The sequence below is a fragment of the Artemia franciscana genome, chromosome 11 (assembly GCF_032884065.1).
Source record: "Artemia franciscana chromosome 11, ASM3288406v1, whole genome shotgun sequence".
Taxonomy (NCBI): domain Eukaryota; kingdom Metazoa; phylum Arthropoda; class Branchiopoda; order Anostraca; family Artemiidae; genus Artemia; species Artemia franciscana.
Genome location: NC_088873.1, coordinates 40,550,781 through 40,570,699, shown reverse-complemented (window position 1 = coordinate 40,570,699; position 19,919 = coordinate 40,550,781). Strand labels below are relative to the sequence as shown.

At 35.8% G+C, this 19,919-nt stretch overlaps 1 protein-coding gene across 1 annotated transcript in view; it reads left to right on the top strand.

Moving 5' to 3' along the window:
* The window catches only part of LOC136033223 (secreted frizzled-related protein 5-like), a 37,605-nt gene extending 19,600 nt beyond the window's left edge, over window positions 1–18,005 (top strand). Inside the window, exons 2-5 of the mRNA XM_065713935.1 lie at window positions 644–727; window positions 5,630–5,883; window positions 11,084–11,328; window positions 14,996–18,005. Coding sequence (XP_065570007.1) covers window positions 644–727; window positions 5,630–5,883; window positions 11,084–11,328; window positions 14,996–15,068 — 656 coding nt within the window. The 3' untranslated portion in view covers window positions 15,069–18,005. The remainder of the gene's footprint in view (window positions 1–643; window positions 728–5,629; window positions 5,884–11,083; window positions 11,329–14,995) is intronic.
* Window positions 18,006–19,919: the final 1,914 nt, after the last annotated feature.

The window sequence follows — 19,919 nt, the reverse complement described above, 5'->3', positions numbered from 1 at the left end:
TGACCTATTTCCTTGATGGTAACACTTCAAAGGCAGTATAATTGAATAAATATTAAATAGAAAGTGCAATGGACCACTATTTTCGCGTTTTTTATATTAAAAACGATCTGGGATTAATTAAACAAAAATCATCTGGCCGAAGTAAAGAGCAAATTCTAAGCTTAAAACGAGTGACACTTTTAAAGTTACTCAAGGAATTACAGTTTTTCTACAAATTATTGGGAGCAACTGCCCCCGTTGCCTCCCTCCCCAACGATGCCACTCGGGGGAAGAAATAGCCCCCTTGCCACGTAGAAAATTACGTCCCACCCCTACAGTAGTCATAAAAACATTTGACTAGCAAACCACTCGTCGACACTTTCTGAAAAAAACTATTTTCAGATTTCCTCACTCTGAAACAAAATTATAAGTATGTCCCTATGGAAAGACGTTGTAGTTTTTGTTCTTATTTGTTAATTGCTGCGCTTTGTTTTGTAAACAGGTGGAAATTAAATGTCTGCATATTCGTAATATATACTGTGTATCAGCTCTTAAACAAGTTCTACTTATTAAATCCTTTTTTTATCTAACTAAAGAAATCTTTTCAGTTTTTTTTTCACATTTTTTAAATGATTTAATTTTCATTGTAATTTTTTAATTGCAGATGAGCAAAGAAGCGGATGTGAGGCCTGTGCGCAGGTTGAAACCTATGAAAATATTTTGGATCATTTTTGCAGCTCAGATTTTGGTGAGTTTATTTTTTTCTAACTTTTATTTTTTAATTCTCCAGTTAATATTTCAGTATTTATCAGAGGCAGTTTCAGGGGAGTGACGGAGGGGGCACTTACCGCGGGCGCATAAATTTTAGGGGCGAAAATCTTAAATAAATAATCTAATGGTTATAACGTAATTTTTGAAAGATTATTTTTATTAAAATAATTTAGAGGAATAGTTTGAAAATAAAGTTAATTAGTAAAATATTAATTAAGTAATAAAAAGGAAGTAAAAATAATAATTAAAATAGTCAAATCAAAATACTTTTAATAATTAAATTATCTAAATAACAAATTAAAAAATAATTAAAAATAAATTGCGATTTAATTAATAAGATGAAGATAATTATATTAATAAATGAAAACATTTTTAAAATTTGGCCTGAAAATTTTGTAGGAGACAGGAGGGAGCGCCGATCAAGATTTCGCCCCGGGCGCAAGAGAGGCCAGAACCGCCACAGGTATTTATTCAGTATGAACCGAATACACTGTCCACGTCTGCTATTGAAACTTTATGCTAATCATAGAATATTGGCTTAACAGAATAATTAACAGCTTGTAGCTCAAATCACACTCGATCTTACATAACTAGCCGACAACCATTGAGGCCAAGCACGGCACGCACGAGGACGGGCTTAGATAGGCGCACGCAAGTGTTTTACGGGCATTTTCGTGGGACAATAATCAAATCTGATATCTAATCTTAGGTTCCTTGAGATGTGCCTAAAAAGGTAGGGTTCTCGTGAATTAAATGCAATTTAAGAATGTATGATACGTGTTTCACCTTGAAAAGCGTCGACAACGTTAAATAACGTCTTTTGAATTACCACAACCAAATATTCCCCTGGTCTTAGGCACCTATAACAGAGAAGTAAAGGATTCTATTTTAATAACTAAATTTGAGGAATTATTAATACTACTAACACTACAGCAGAGATCATTTAGCCTATGAACAAAAAGCTGTGCACGCTCCTTCTTCATCCCAATCAGTTCGAGGATTCCCTCTTTAGTCACTCTCAACAAGTTTTAGTTTCCTTTAAATCCTTTCTTACAACCCCTTCCCACCCCATGCGGGGACGATCTGCTCTTCGTTTGGCCCTGGACTCTCAATAAGTTCTAGTTTCCTTTAAATCCTTTCTTACAACCCCTTCCCACCCCATTCGGGGACGATCCACTTTTCGTTTGGCCCTGGATGGATGACCGAAAAATATGTCATCCTTCATCTGCAAAACGTGTCCAATCCATCTCAACCTTCCTCTCATTATAGCTGTAGAAAGTGGGTTAGAAGCACATTTTTCGTTCAGCTTACTCTTTTAAACACGATCAGTCTGATGTTTCAAAGGTTACTCTCTAATTAGGCTGCCACTGGAATATAACAATTTTCCAAGAATAGCCTCAAGAGCAGCCCTAGTTTCCCCGGCTTGGTCCACTTTAGTTCTAAACCCCTAGATTTCCCAGTCAGAAAGTTTCCCAGTGAAGGTAATTAGTGGGCAAGGGATCTTACTTCTCTTAACTTTATTTTTCTGCTTAAATTTCTGTTTGTTTTGTCTAATCAAATTGCTACGATCTTAGAGCTTATTGGTATCAGTAAAAATGTTTAAATTTAATCTTTTTATTCCAATTGGACACTAAACAGAAGATTTCGCAGTATTTTCCTCGAGGTCCTTTGACTACTGAACAGAAAAGATTGAACATCGATTTTCTAAAAAAAGTAATAAAAAAAAGATTGGAATAGTGTAGATGAGAAACCACGGGGAGGAACCTTAAGGGTATTAACCCTTGTAATAGGTAATATGATAATAAAGTAATAGGATATTAACCAGAGGAGTCTCAAGATGTCCTCTTCAAACTCCTTACATAACTGATCAGAGCAAATTAGCTTTGATTTTCTAAAAAAAAAGAAATGGAAAATTGCAGATAAGAGGCCTCAGATTTTCTTGAAGAATCGTTTTCTTTCAAAAGTTGAAAGATCTTAGCGCGTATTTATTAATAAAGAAAGGGTCAATTATTTTTTCATGTCCTTTCTATACCCATGCGCACCATTTAGGGAAGGAGGGATCATTGCCCCCTTAGATTTGAGCACCCCCTTAGTAAATATAACTTCTTCGTTATTTTCATCCATCATATTTCAATTCAATCATATTTCAATCATCCTATTTCGTTCGTTATTCCAAAATTCCTCCCCTTCCTAGACTTTGAAAAATACATTTTTTGTTAAATAAAAAACAGGAATAAAGAAAATCTTTCCTCCCCCTAAATGTCATGAATAAGCAGCCTCGTCTATACCTCGGAGACAGCACTTCTGCAGGTTTTCGCAGTTTTATTAATAAGGAAAGGGTCAATTATTTGTTCATGTCCTTTCTATACCTATGAGCACCATTTAGGGAAGGAGGGATCATTGCCCCCCCCCCCTAAATTTGAGCACCCCCAAGTAAAAATAATTTCTTTGTTATTTTCATCGGAAAAATCAAAGGAAACAAAATTCCTCCCCTTCCTAGACTTTGAAAAATACCTTTTTTGTAAAATAAAGAAAACCTTTCCTCCCCCTAAATGTCATGAATTAGCGGCCCTGTCTACACCTCGGAGACAGCCCTTCTGCAGGTTTTTGTATCATAGTGCTATGATTTCAAATCACCAGGTGTACTGTGTCAGTCAAAGAGAACAAAAGCCAATATCTCCAGTAAGAAAACAATTAGACCAAGAGTTTTACAGATTCACACCCACACGTAAATTGTCAAAAGTAAACAAAAACTTAAGTTTTATTTATTGTCTTATCGTGTGGCAAGACATAACTTGACATGAGTTCCTTGTCAGATTACTAGATAGGCTATTCAGATATCGAATTTTGACATGTTTGGGCGACAAGTGTATTTCTCAGGTAAGGATCTGTCTGAGGGATAGTCTCTCCAAACCTTGACTGATTATAATGATGATTTAAACACTATCCCATTCTCCTTTGGGCTTTTAGGGCCTTACCAGGAAGATGTGTCAGCTTATATCTAATGAGAGAATTAAGATCTAAATACTTAAGGAGACTAAATGTCTGTCTCCCGAATTGGCGACCCTGAGAAACCAAAGTAGCTAAACATATTCATTCAAAGTAGGAGAATTGAGTATGAAAATGGGCCAAATCTTTAAAAAGTAAGTTTCAATACATCCGGGGTCCTATTTTCAAAGTACCAAGGACATTAAAAACGAAATCCAGTCTTTTGAATTGTTTAAGTGCTCGGCCACGTTCTGCGGATGAAGGATGACAGATTACCGAAGATTGTCCTTTTTGGCCAACCGTCTGGGGCTACACGGAAAGCAGGTCGTCCTTGTCTGGGTTGGGAGGATGTCATAAATAAAGATTTAAAGGAAATGGGAACTTCCTGGGAGGGTGTAAAGAGGGAGGTTTTGAAAAGTTTAGGTTGGAGGAGGAGCGTGCGCAGCTGTGTTGGCCTCAGGCGGCTTGGTGCTGCAGTGAGTTGTTAGTAGTAGTAGTAGGTAACTTTAAAAACTGGAAAATCATTTTAATGGAAAAGGCCTCCATACATATTTATGTAGTTGCTGACAGTAGCGGGCACCAGACTTAAAAAAGGAAACTTGAATAAAAAATCAGCCAAAAATCAGCTAAATCATATGGCATTAAACAGCTTAAGAAGTCCTAGCTTTCCTTTGAAAGTGGAGTTAGCTGTCTTTGGGAATGAACAGATAGTTAGCAATTGAATTTTTATGGACGGAAAGCGTCGCCAAATTTATCAATTAGCTTTGATTAATTATTTTCACAGTCAAACATGACAACACTGATTAGAATAAAGTAATGCACTAAAAACTTTATAGTCTTGTATCAATAGACCTAGTATGGGTCCGGGGGCAAGAAGTGTTTTTGCTATTCGTAAACACCCCACTGTACATTTATGCAGTTACTGGTAGTAGCGGACTCCAAATTAAAGAAAAGAAAGGTGGATGAAGAAGGTGTGGTTAGTTGTCTCTGGGAATCGATAGATAGTTAGTTAGTGATTGCAATTTTACCGACGAAAAGCGTTGTCAAATTTAATTAATCGGCTTTATTTATTTATTTTCACCGTTTAATGTGACAACGTTGTTAAAAACGTGGCAGTGCCCTAAAAGCTTCACGATTTTGTTCCAATAAGTAAAAGAAATTCTTAGAAAATTGGGGTTTTCATGCATGGATAGACCTAATATGGGTCCATAGGGGAGGGGTAAATAATATTTTTACTATTTAGTTTAATATTGTTATTAAAAGGAAGTATTATGTCTTAGAACAGTACAATAACTGCTAAATATCTCCACCTGTGCAGGAATGAGCCCAATTGCAAATTATAAGTGTCATCATGTTCACTTTTAGAAGAAGAATGTTTTAATTCTTCGATTGATTTTTCCTATCCGACAGACATAATATGATTAAGAATTATATTTTATTAAAAGCTAATTTTGCTGGACCGAGAGGTAAATTTTTATATATCAGCAGTCTATTTTGTTTCTAAACTTTTTTATTGAGCATAAAGTATATATAATGGGCTAACGAGTAAAACAAAGAATAGTTTAAAAAATATAAATAAAAAAATGAAAAAAAATAGGTAAAAAAAGAGTATAAAGTATATATAATAGGCTAACGAGTAAAACAAAGGATAGTTAAAAAAACTTGGCAGCTGAATATATATTGCGCTTGAAAAAAAGGGACACTTGTCCATGCAAACTAGTGTAAATCAAAGGAAAAATAAACAGGAGAAGTAGGTTTAAATTATAAACTTTAAAATTTTTCTGGTTAAGGCTAGATGGCGCTGCCATTTTCTCTCAAAAACGACCATGAGTTTCCTCTTTATCTGTTTTCCTAATGGTAAAATATTTAATTTTATGAGCCTTTTTTTTAGTGATAAGAACGAAATTAAAACGGAATGGGAAAAAAGGACAGTTAGTTACCAAAGGATTCAAAGTACTAAAAGCAACCTCAGAGGTCCGTGACGACCTGAAAATCGCAAAGCGACAGCTCCAATTCCCAACATCAGAAGGTTGTTGCGAAGAGGTTGGAAAGGGTACAGGAGCTACAAAATACCTACTCATGGGAGAAAAGAAGAATGGAGAACTTTTCCCAACGTTGATTTTACCATGGACTAAGAAATCAAAGGTATTAATTTCAGTTACTTTTAAATTAGTTTAAGGATCCTTGTATTATGCTTCTTTTCAATACAATAGTCACTACTCTGACAATGCAGCCCACTTGCCCTCTCTGACAGTCCCACAATAACCCTAATGATGCATTTCTCCATTAATTCACTCTAGGAATGCATCATATGTACTTTGCTAAGCCTGCTGTTCCCAGTAATAGAATTGAAAATCATTTAAATGATTTTAATAAGTGGATTTTCGGGCTTCGGTTGAATTAAGGGGAACTAATGGATTGGTCATATAGCTTTGTCTTCCAATTAGGGTATTTACAAGGTTCTATGGATGAATTTTGTAGCAGAGCTAAAAGAAACAATTGGGTAATCCTTTTTACTATTATTACGAACCGTTTGTTTTTAAAAGGATAGTTAAGTAAATCCACCAAATATAGTGGGGGGGATATTTCTTCATTTTTTAAGAAAACATTAATAAGGTATTTGTCAAAATAAGAGGGGGGTCGATTCCTATTAATGAAGATACAAGAAAGGTATTTTTAAAGCCCCCCTCCCAATCAGCGTCTCTTTACAAGAAAGGTTTTTTAAGTATCAGAGACACGGCGAAAAAACCTGGATTAAAAAGCTCCGCTTACTAATCATCTCTCCGAATGAGTAAAAGGAAAGGACATTTTGGAAAGGACTGCAGCTTCCAAGTTTTATGTATACCGGCAAACGAACTCAATCAAATGATAGAGTATGATAGTTTAAGATTGGTATGTATGCTAGGTATGAAACTTCTTGCTCAATGATAGCCTACATGTAATTCAAACAAGAACGATAAAATGAATTAAACACAAGCGCTATAGTTAAAGCCTAAGCTGTATAACGAAGTATAGTTAACAATTTTTGCTTGATGAATTTACTTTAGAGAGGGGAGGGGTGAGTTACAAGAAAACCTCCTCAACATGGAGGTAAGAAAACGTAGAATATTTACATATAGGCACATACACAATATTTTTTCGGATGGGAGGAGTACTAGTAAGACAAATTTTATTTGATAACTTGAGTAAGAAGTTTCCAGAAATTACAGAAAAATTTAGGATTTTAGGAGGGCCCCGAGTCCCCCCGCATAACTCCCTATTCGTGTATATGTTTCATTTTTCGAATACTGAACCAGTGAATAATAAAGTAATTCATTGATTTACGGAAATATTGTGAAAGCAAAACATTCGAAAATACGATTACATTCTAACTTACCTTGAAACATAGATAACCACACGATTTTTATATTAGGGGGAGGGGAGCTGCTGAGAATTCTCTTTGACGAAAGTTTTGAGTTAAAACTTTTTTATTTTCTACAGACCATTTTAGATAGTACCAAAGTTTTTGTAACTTAGCGTGCTGACTAGCTCTAAATCTAAAAAAAACCTATTAGCATAAAGTTAATTACAGAGTAGTGAGAAATGTCAAATCTTAAATGCATATTCAATGACACCTTTATCAAACCTGCTCTATTTCCTGCCCTTACTTCCACAATGTGTCAATAACATAATACATTCAAGATAAACAATCTCTAATTTTTCATCTCTAGGTGGTATTAGCTAACTATACAAGAAATCCCTAAATACTTTTTGCGAGCAATGAACTTGACCGTTAAAAGCAAAGCCGTTTTTAAATTGTTTTTGTACCCTCCTCCCCGATCATACATGATCACCCAAATTGATCTCCATCCTTCTTTTTTTCACATTTCTAACAAACCTGTTGAACGGCTTAGTAGTGTTTGGTTATGCATTGATAAGGCCTTTTCTTGCAACGTTGTTGATCATTATTGGTCATCAATCTCATTCCAGCGAGACATTGTTGACCAACAACTGTATTCTAGTGAGCATCCCCCCCCCTCCGAGCAAAAATCTTGGATACGCTCTTGGTTAAAACTTAAAAATTTGATTATGCCCGAAATCAGTGTGCATAGCTTCCTATCTCGTAATACAAAAACTATTGAATTCAACTGAACTGAAGCCAAACTGAAACTGAATCATCGAAGGCAAGTTTGGTGTCACCACTTTTTTTATTCTTTTTTTTCTTAGCTACAATAGAATTATAACTGAAATATATATTTTCCAAAAAATAGCAAAGCATAACTTTCTATCTCATATCAAAAATGGTTCTACACAGACTTACTGGAAATCACTTTTGTGCCACTCGAAGATTAACTCACAATGAAAACCACTCACAGACTCACTCTTACGGCTACTAAGAATAACATAGAAAAAGAAAAGCTACACTTCGATCGAAATGGTTGTAGGCTAAAAGAAACTTTTTGTGCTGCACCCCTTTTTATATGCACCACATTACCTCACACACTCACTCTTGCAGCTACTGGAGATAATAAATGTAGAAAAAATCTGCACTTAGATTGTGATGATTGTAGGCTTGGAGACCCTTGTTGGGCTGCACCAAATTATACATGCACCACTTTGCCTTACATACTCACACTTGCAGCTACTGAAAATAATAAATATAGAAAAAGAAAAGCTGCACTTCGATTGATTGTAGGCTTGAAAACCGTTTCTGTGCTGCAGCAGATTATACATATACCACTTCACCTTACATGCTCACACTTGCAGCTACTGAAAATAATAAATATAGAAAAAGAAAAGCTGCACTTCGATCGAAGTGGCTGTAGGCTTGAAGACACTTGTCGTGGTGCAACAATCTACATGTGCTGCATGATTTATAAGATATATGTTTATAGTCTTCATTTCTAGTAAGCACTCATAACAGACAGAAAAGCATACGTAATTTCAGTAATGATAGTAATATTTGGTAACCAATAACGAGAATAATTATTATCTTATTTTATAAAATTAGTAGATGTCTACAACTCTAGAAAAAAGGCCATTTATTTGCATATATTAATGCATCAAAGGTGTAAACCCAGAGGCGCCATTTCGGCCAAATCTTGGGGTGGGCATGAACTCCATCTGCCCCCCCCCCCAATTCACTTTGTGTCGCATATGACAAATCCAGGTTTTGGCAGCACATTGATCAAATATTCTAAGTAAAAATGCATTTTCAGCACCCGTATGTTGCTTGAAAATGTACTGTAACCAAATGTGGAACTCAGCCACACTGACCTCTAAGATTAATTATAACAACAAAGAATACAATCAACAAGGTTAAGTGATTAAACTGAAAGTGAAAAATTCAACCAGACTACAGGCTGGCATTCCTCAGCAAGAAACTTTCTTATTTAAGTAAACAATACGTCGGTGAAAGTAACCTTCGTTGTTATGCTGAGGGTTGTAACCAAAATCTCAGTTTTCCTTCAGCAGAAATCTTCCAGATCAAATATATTTGCAAAAAGGAAAAAGATAACAAGATAAAAAAAAAATATATAACAACATTCAAGGTAACAAGGGGAACCGCCGAGCTTTCATCTTTGCAAAATTGTCAACAAGCTGGTTGTAGTCCAAATTTTTTACTAAATCCTTCTCTGCAAATATCAAAAGGAGGTGACTGAGGCAATCATCTCCTGTTGTAGACTGCAGGTAGTTTTTCACTATTTCTAGGCTAGAAAACAAACACTCATTGCTTGCTGTTGTCTCAGGAAGTGTGGCAGCAATACGAAGTACTTTAATTACTTCTGAGTAAGCCACTGGTAATGCCTGAAGATGGTCAACAATGTCTAGGAAGTTTTCAGGCTTTTTCTCCTCACTGAGCAAGAAACGCTTGGCAATACTAGCTTGATATTCGAGAAAAATGCTGTTGATATCCAGCTTGCAGTAAAGAGAAGAGAAACGCTTGAGCAGCTCTGTGTCCATAAACTTGGTTGAGCTTGGATCCAAGGCTTCGAGCGTACTCAGCACTGGAAAGTTATCTGTGAACCTTCTGTCAAATTCGGCTAGTAGACGGTCAAAAGTTTTGAAGTATTCTTGCTTCATTTCATCCGCCAAAGTAGTAGTCCAATTTCCAGATTCGATGAAATTCTTTCCTAGTGTCAAAGTTGTCACAAATTGTTTCCGATGCTTAGTGATCTTTTGAGTTCTTCAAGGTCGTCCTTTCTGACGAACAGAGGAGGGTCTAGTATCGGGTCCATTCACAGCAGGTACTTCAATTTTGAGTTCTGATGCAAACTCTTTAGCCTTCTTGAAAAACGATACAAATGAAGCATCTGAACGCAGGTTGGTGAGTCTGCTTCTTGTGGCCTGAATCAGGGTGCGCGATCGAGAAATAACCAAGTCGATGGTGACGGCATGGAGCTGCTGAAACAGCGATTTCGTTGCTCGCATAATTGCTTCTATTTAGTGCAATTGGAAGATAACAAGGAACGATTCCATCAAGGAATGATAGGCCAGGAACTGACCTATTTTAGTCTATGAACTTAGAGGAATTACTGCAAATATTCAGAATTTATAACATTAATATAATCATCTAGGAAATGGGCATTTGACAGAACTTGAGAATTTAATTATGTATCTAACCTGCTTTCAAAGTTTACAATGGTTAATAGCAAATAGTGTTATTATTATGGCCGGCAAAGGGCCCTTTTTGGTGGAAGCTTGGGCCCCCTGGAAAATCTGGGGTGGGCATTTGCCCCCTCTGCCTCCCCCCCCCCCCAAATGGCACCTCTGTGTAAACCAGATAGCAAGCCCGGCTATCTGAGATATTTGAGCATTAGACTTTCAATCCAGAGTCAGAATTCTGAGTTCAATACTAGGTTTTGTTTCAATCGGCGAAAATTAAAATACGTAGAGTAAATTCTTTTTTGGGGAAAAACTTGTTTCTGCGGGGAAAAAATTGGTATTAAACTATTTAGATATGGGTGATACGTGTAAATATATTATTAAAGAGCATCTTTTTCTTCATGAAGGAGTTTTGCAAAGTCATAGTAAATTTGCTTCAAATCTTTGTAAATTAAATCTTAAGTAAATTTAAGTAAATTAAATCAATTAATATTAAGTAAATGAAATAAGTAAATTAATTAAAACTAAGTAAATTAGAGTAAATTCAAATCTTGTCTCACGTCTGAGGGATAGAGCTCAAACTTTAAGGGACAGTTTTGTTAAAGGGGAGGAGGTGTATCTCAAACCTTCAAACCAACTCTTGGTGATCATTGAATTCAATGAAGAAATACTGAAACTTATCCTGAGTCTTATTTCCCCTTAGTAAAAATTAATGTCTTAATCGTCATGTATCCATGATTACAACTAAATCTAATTTCAGGCTATTCGAAACGCTGTAAAAAAATTCAAGTCTTTTGACTGCTCCGATCCAAAGATAGTCTTCGCCGCTGAAGGAGTTGCACCAATTCCAAATTTGCCAATCAAGGAGAGGAAGAAGAAGAAAAATGGGGAGAGAAAATTAGTCAATAGCAAGCATTCATTAATGAAAAAGCAGAAGAAAATGGAAATGTCAGCTACGGCTAAACCCAAAGTTCCACTTCTTAAGAAGAAAGGAGCAAGCCAAAAGTAAGACCAGGTTCTTTTGAATTTTTATGGATTGTCTCTGAGTCGCCTTTTTTCCAATTTGAAACATTCATAATATAAGATAATATTTATTTTCAAAAGGCTATCATAAGGTCTAATAGAGCCGAATTCGCTTCTAAATTTTGATATATCTAAAAAGAAAAACTGAAACAAAGAAACATATAATAAATCAAGACAAAAGTAAAAGAAACACTAAACAAGCATAAAAATGGTCAACAAAAATTTTACACAGAGGAAAAAGAAAAGAATCCAGGTTCAAGAACTAAAATGAACTTTATGCGATTAACGGCAAAAACACAAACAGGGTGGGTGATAAAACAAAATCACAGGCTAGAAGAAAAACATTGTCGAATTCGTATCAATCATATAAAACTTACTTAAGGATAAACTGACAAAAATTTTGCTGTCAGACTCTAAATTTCTAAAGTACCAACCACTGCTACTAACAATTTTGACCTCCAAGTCACCTGAGCGCAAAACTGACAGGCACACGCCTCTTCCATCCCATATATTCTAAGCCCCTCTCTTGAGAGGAATCAAGAAAATTCCTCTGGAAGTATCAAACAAATCCTCCTCCGTTTTTAGGAGGAACTAAGCTTCGGAATCATTCTTGACCACCGTGATCACGCCTGCTTCCAATATTCTAATCTTGGCAGGCTTTATCTTCCTATTCTTAAAACTTTTTTCAACTATGAAAAAACACTTTGGGTTTTGGCTATTCTACTTTTGACATCTTCTCTACATCGACTATCCTTATTATTAATCAAATAAAAAAGCAAGTTTTTTCAACTGCAAGTAAGGAGCGACATTAAAACTTAAAACGAACAGAAATTATTCCGTATATGAAAGAGGTTGTCCCCTCCTCGACGCCCACTTTACGGATCGGACAAACACTTTTGGAGGGGGGGGATCAAATTTTACAGCTTGAACCAGATAGTAACCTTAAACCTTTAAGAAAATCTAAATTTTAATAAAGTTCTTCCCCCCCAAACTTTAATTTCCCACTTCTATGAATAATTTCCGAAAGTTTAGTTTTGCGCTTAAAGCGTCTGAATTCTGGTATAGCCGATTTATAAATAGTTCTTCTTTTGCATTTCTTAGACATCATGAATACAGGTATATCTATGTTTCTGCCACTTCATTACATGATTTGCGCATTTTTCAGCCTGATCTCAATCTTGGTAAGGCCTTTATTATGCCAGGGCCACATTACAGTCAAACTTGACGATGGAATAAAATTATGCGCAGTAAAATCCTCACTAATGCACGTCGTTCATAATTTCTCGGGCCGGGCATAGTTCAGCTTCAACTTTAGATTGGCCCATCGGAGTTGAGAATTAAGGCATAATTTTTTGAAAGCAGAGAAGATGGAAGCTCAAAATAGCATTTTTTTCCATCTGTAAGAGGAGTCGTACAGACAAAATAAACATGTTGAAAAAGCTGTGATAAAAATGTAGTTCAATCCAGCTTACTAGGGCTATAATGAGAGAAAGTTTGAGGTAGCTACGACACGTCCTCTGGATGAAAGATACATAGTTGGGAATGAATTAGTGTTGGAATAAGCTTTCCAAACCATTTTTTGCCATTTTAATTGTTTGGTTCTGAAACGCAGGTGTAACGCTAAAATTAAGAAAAATTCCAGTCATAAAACCTGGCTCTTTGTCGACAGACATGACTACGGTGTAGCTGGTATTGCTGCTGATAATATCTAAACACCTACCCTAGTTCGCACGAAATAAATGAAGGATTGGAGGAGATACCCAATCCTTTGGCGCCCAAACGGAAGTCGAAGACGGGGAAGACCTTGGAACACTTTGCGACGAACATACCAGTCTGATCTGCGTAGTGGCCATGCTTCTCTCTAACACGATTGGGAAGAACGCAGCTGCCCAATTCAGAAAAGATTGGCGAAGTTTCGTGGATGCCCTGGGCGCCTCTGGCGGCACAGGTGGGTCTAAGGTAAGGGAGCTACCTGTCCTGATGTTCAAAGAAATAGAGTCAAGAAAGGGTTGGGCGAGCTACCCGCCTTGATGTAGAAAAAGAGTCAACAGATGGAAACACCAACGAGCCTCGGTATCTATTGAATTTTTAGTCTTGTTTGTTAGTAAAACGTGGCTTATTCGACAAAAGTATCACTAACACACTAAAACGATCATACATCACAAAACTCGATCAAGCTTAGTTTCTTTTATTGAATGCGTGTCCTTTTATTCAATTTTATAGAGAACATTTTTTTTTTCAGACAATTTTGTCGATGTTTGCGACGAAAATAATATTTAGATAGAGAATTGGACTGCAAATCGAACGTACTGTTTCCTTCTAGGTACGATCATACACGATCACCCACATGGATGATCTCCATCATTCTTTTTTCACATTTCTAACAAACCTGTTAAACGGCTTAGTGGTGTTTTTCTATGTAGTTACAAGGCCTTTTCTGGCAACGTTGTTGGTCAACATTGGTCAGCAATCTCATTCTCCTGAGACATTGTTGACTAACAACTGTGTTCTAGAAAGCAGCAAAGATTTTGTTGATGAAAATGATGCAGAATATCATGAGGAAAACTTTTTTGGTCTTGTAATTTTCGAAGAGAAAAACATTTACTTGGCCATAAAGATGGTTGGGTTTATTATTAGCATGATTTCTCGCCTAAAGTAAGACACAAGAAGATAATTTTAAATTTTCTACCCCTATCCTCTCCAAAGGACATGGGCCAAATTTGTCGGTGCAGAACTCAATTTTTCAGAATTGAAAGAGTGAAAATTTGCGTTGACAATGAAGATAACCAGAGTAAACAACGAGTCTAATAGAAAATAATAAAACAGTGTTCAACTGACTAGGAAAATATCGCCATTTTTTCGATAATAAAAATTCGATAATAAAATTTACAATAAGTATTCGACAATAAAATTCGAATGAAAATTTCCGACAAAAATAAAAATTTATGCTCTCACGAGAAACATTGCTGATGTACAATTGTTGATGAATAAATCTCTTGTCGCGATTGTTAATCACTTTTAATATGTTTAGCAGAAAAGGCCTATAATGAATGAGAGCAAATTTTTCTCACCCTTTATTGATGTACCCACAGCCACTGAAAGCTCTATAATTACTTTGTAAATCAAGAAGCAGACCTCTAAAAAACGGCATAAATCATAATACCAATATCAAATTTTCACCCTCAGCTGCAACCCTCTACTATTATTTTGGACAATCATAATTTGTGAATTTTCCAGAATTCTCACCCTTATCCAAAGAATATAGACAACTTATAAGAGCGGAATCTGGCCCTAGTGTTGACATAAAAACTAGCACCATCTAGCATTTTGCGCTTCTTGGCATTTTTTCAAGCTTCGTAATTGTGTTTTTCGGATATTGAGACTAGACACTCATTCCTACACTCATGTTGTCAGTTAGACTAATTTTACCCTACTTATTTCACTAAAAAAACATGAAGAAACGCCAAAAGCTACATTGCATCGACGGCTTTTTGTCGAAGCTATCATTAGATTCACTCTTATTTGTACTTTGCCCTTACCTACTACCATCCAATCTACTCATATTTTGAAAGATCATAGATTTTGAATTTTCCCAATCAGGCAAAAAAGAGTATTGCATCTCTAATAAAACTTGTTTTTTTTCTTTTAGGAATGGTGGAAAGAAGGGCAGGAAAGAGATGGAGCTAAAAACTTATCACGAAGACAAACTTGAGTGGAGATAAACTGCAGTGAAAGTGCGCGTCTTGAATGAAGATCTCTAGACAGTTTTTCCCCATGATCTATGCTTAATTCTTAACACTTTAAAGCTAAAAGAACACACAGAGTACAGAGCTTCACAGAGAATTTAGAGGGGCGAGGGGGTGGGGGGTCAAAATGTATTTTTAAGTCTAAGAATAGGGGGTATACCTTAAAAAAATTATTTTTCAAAATAGGGAGTGTGGATCTGACGGGAAGTTTTTTCATTTCTTTTCAACAGCAATACAAATAAAAGGCATTTTCAATAAAAGTACGCCAAAACGATATAGAGAGGGAATATAGGGGATAGTTCAGTTTTTTTACTATTTAAAAAAATCACAACTAAAACTTTTTTTTAGTAAACAGTACAAAAAACGGCTTGAATTTTGATTTCAGTATATCTTTATAAGTTGCCCCAGGAACGGGTGACTTATTCTGTATTTAAGATTGAAACTAAAGGGAACAAGATATATTACTTTTTAATAATTTTGTTGTAAAAAGTATGATTCAGTAAAAGCGGCGCACGCCTGTGACTTATTTCGTAAACTAATCTTTAAACATATGCCAAAAAAGAAGCCAAAAAACCCTGCATTTTTAAAATTTTAATTGATTTCTATGTGGAATTTCAAGTCTTTTAGTTTTCTGTAAAAAGAAGAAAATTTTTTGAGTTTTAAGATATAGAAGTGAACTTTCTATTTCTCTTTGTTGAAACTCGCGAAAAATATTTTCAGTATGATGCACTGACTAAAATAGGAAGCAAGGCCATATCCAAGAGGAGGGGGTATAGAGTTTGAACCCTCTCCGAAATTTTTTCGACTCGTAAAAATGTATCTAAACTGCGTTTTAACAAATTTTGTGGCGTTTTGTAAAGTTTTTTCTACCCCACTCCCCTCGAAGAAAAATAACCCCCTCCCCCTTCAGAAAACTCCTGGATGTGGCCTTGTAAGTAAATAAAACGAGTGAAAAGTCAATTATGTGTAAAATATATGGAAAACATGGACCGTTTTGTGGTAAACCGTAAGATTTATTACAAAATGAGAGGAGAGGGCTCATGTGTCCCCCAGCATACGCTTCGGTATACAAATAACCTCTGAATGATGTTCTGTGAATATTATAAGTATAATTTCTATGTATCTTCAAACCCGTGGAGCTAGGCTATGGTCGGTTATATAGGCTAAGGCATACGAAAAATTAAACCGAGTAAATAATTTTAGTTTCATAAGCAAAAACTTTTTTTTAGTAACAATTACATAGATCATAAGTTTTATACACAATAAAAAGAGTGATCATGGGGAAATAGTTCCGAGCCTGGAATTGAAGTTAAAAGTTAGACAGTTATGTGAATTATAATTTAGTTTTGCTAGATATGCTACCAGTGATTTCGATGTGTATATAAAAGTGTTATTAACAGTTAACTTATTTTTTTTGTGATTTATTCTTTTACTTTACTCATATAAATGGCAACGCAACGCTTCCTGGAGAGGTAAATTTTGACCCCCTGATTTCACTCAATATATCTCAGGATACACGTCTTAAGGATAGCCCATTCCATACAAGTTGTATTCTTTTGCTATCTAACAAAACAACAGATATATTTTAAAGTACCAAGGGCAGTGAAGACCTAATCTGACTGTCTGAATTGGTCAAGTAAAAACTGAATTGATTATAATTAGGAAAAATAATAATTCAAATTTTAATGAAAAAGATCTGCATATTTGGTTATCAACGCTGGACCTAGGGGACTGGTGTGTGACCCCCTCCCCCAGGAAAATTTTTTCCTGAATCAACAAAAAGAATATAAATGCATATAAAATAAATCGTTGAAGCATTTGTAAAGTTATTTTTGTACCTTCCCCCTCCCCGCCGTACAAAACTCCTGGCTCCAACTTGGTAGTTATCTATTTCTTTTGGTAGCAGTGGTTGCCAAACTTAGGAGAAAACGTGGGTGATAAATCGGCCAAAAATAGGCTGAAAATATGTGGTACCAAACAACTTAAGAATTTGTTGGTTCCTTTTGAATGTGTAGTTGTCTTTCGGAATCCACGGATTGTTGATGCATGAATTTTTATGGACGAAAAGCGTTGTCAAATTTAAATGATTAGTTTTGCTTTTATATTTAATGGTTCAATGTGGCAATACTGGTGAAAACATTTTGACCCCCCTCTGAAATTAATCTTAGAAAAAGGCGTTTTTAGGTATGAAAATACTAGAATGATTTCAGGATACAAAAAATGTTTTCATTTTGATGTCCTTAGTACTTTAATTTCTCAACCAATTATAAAAAAAAGTAATCAATCAGCTCCTTAGCTAGTCTTTGTACAATTATAATCCCTCTTATCATAGATCACGCATTTGGAATAAAATTAAAAAAAAATCGAAAAATAAAAACCTTTTGAAATTAAAAAAATAGCATTCGTCCAGCAGGGAAGACGGGTAAAAAATGGTGCGATACCCATATAAAAAAATTGTCACTATGTTGTGTAGGCCTATATTCTGTTGTAAGCAAGAACATATCCAGGATTTTTGTTTGGCGGGAGGGGGGACAAAAAACTTTAAAAATATATTAAAAATCAGTTTACTCGCATTTTTGTCACGATTTACAAGCCATCCCAAAATTTCGGAGGGGGGGAGAGGTTCAAACCAGGTACCCCTCCTGGATACGGCCCTGGTTGAAAGCATCTTTTAAATGGCTTCCCTAAAAGCAATGAAGTATAATCACGAAAAAAATTCTGAATTTTGCTTTTGAAAGCCAATTTATCGCTGTGCAATCCTTTAGTATCGGCGTTTATTCTTTTATGCTTTTGATATTTTAGATTTATTTCTTGATGGAATTTTTTTTTTTGTATAAAAACTGTAAATGTGAAATGTAAGCTTTATTATTGTATAAATTCCTTGGTGGAAATAAAGTATTCTTCGCTTGTTCATTAACAGAATGAGTTTAGAAATTGGAATAGGTTTTCAGTTTTATTTGCCTTGCAAGGCAGCGAAAACAGTTAGAATTGAAGAGTTCGGCACAGAAAATTTAGGTTTTACAAAAAAAACTAGCCTTTCTTTAGCATTCAGCAAAGAATACGGGAAAACACAAGTTGGGTCCAAAGAATACTTGGGTCAACCTAATGGCTACCGACTCAATTTTCAATCCTATCACTAAAATAAAGGGGCATCTAGAGAATAGATAGAAAGAACGGAACCTTTGTGTCACCATTGACGAAAGTTGACGATCCACAGCCTCGTTCTGCATGTTTCCCGAGCAAATTCAATCCTTGACCTGTTGAAACGGACCATCAGTAGCCAAGGGACAACAATATTGATAAAACTTTTCGAGCTCTTGTTAGAACCCATCCCGATTTTGGCATGTTCCTTACTGGTCCCTCTTACGGCAAGGTGTAAGACTCTCTGAAAATATTCAAAGGCGAGCAGCGAAGTACGGAAAAGCCTAAACTCAGCTTGGTAGTAGGACCACCACGAGCGACTCAAGCTACTTACCCTTGACTACAGACGCATGCGCAGCAATATACTGCTGACTTACAAACTTCAGAAGAAAAACTTCCGATTTTATTGAGAATTTACTTCTCAAGAAGAGTCATAAGCCACTGGAATCAGAGGTGGGCAACAGCCCTGCCTATGGTTGCAATAGCACTGACGAAATTATGACAATGTAGGCACGATGTATTATTTTATTTATTTATATTTTTTTGGTTTGTTTTTAGAACAGGGCACTTCGCTTAGAAGTTGTCGCAGAAACTCCGAAAGGGACTCATTTAATTTGAAATTGAGAGGGCTAGTGCTCTTTTTAATAGTAGAAAGTGAACGGAAGGCAAATACACCCCTCCCTCCCCACGCCCATCATTTCCCCAAACACTCCAATTAAAATTTTAAGATAGTAATTTCGTTCAGCTTAGTTGAGAGGTCTAGAAATTATGCCTTTGAGGATGACAACCCCCATAGCCCTCAGGGCACGAGTTCTAAGTTATGCCCTGGGAGTATATAAGGATTTTATTGAAAGGCTGATCATATAAAATTCGAGGGAGCTCATTGGATTGGAATTCAAAAGTTCTAGTGCTCTTTTTAAGAGTCAAAGTGATTTGAAGGCAGCCAGCCCCCCCCCCCTCTCCAACACACACGTCGTATTTTCTCGAAATCAATCTAATAGAAATTTTGATGTAGGAATTTTATTAAAAATAGTTCAAAGATCATATAAAAAGGCTTCTGGGATTGAAAAAAAAAACCAGAGCCAGGGGGCAAGTGTTGTAAGTTTTATTTATCAAGATTTTTATTGAAGAGATGGTGGTACAAAGTTAAGAGGAGGCTCATTTGCTTGAAAATTGGAATTCTTAGTTCCCTTTAAGAGTCAAACGTGATGGAGGGCAAATAATCCCCCCCCTGTATACTCTTTTTTGCCAAATGCATCCAAATGAAATTTTGAGATAACCATTTTACTCAAAATAGTCCAAAGAAAATATAGCAATGCCTCCTCGACTTGATTATAAAGTCAAAATTTCAAAGAAAATTATTTTTTGAAATGATTAACTTATAATACAACAGATTTTAGAGCTGAAATTTGTCCGTAAGGGGAAGTTAACCAGCACTTTTTATTTTCATGGATTATCTAAAATCAAAATGCAGTCGAAGTTAAATTGATGACTAGCAGTCGAACCTCTACTCCCTCTTCTCGTATACTTTGTCAAGCTGGTATTTGAAATACTGGATGGAGGGAGCGCTGACAGTTGAGTCCTTCCACTCTTTCCAGTGGCTTATTACTTTTCTTGAGAAGCATATTTACCGGATTCTCGATCGGGTGCTTAGCTTTGGCAGCTTCTTTAAGTTTCCTCTTGTGT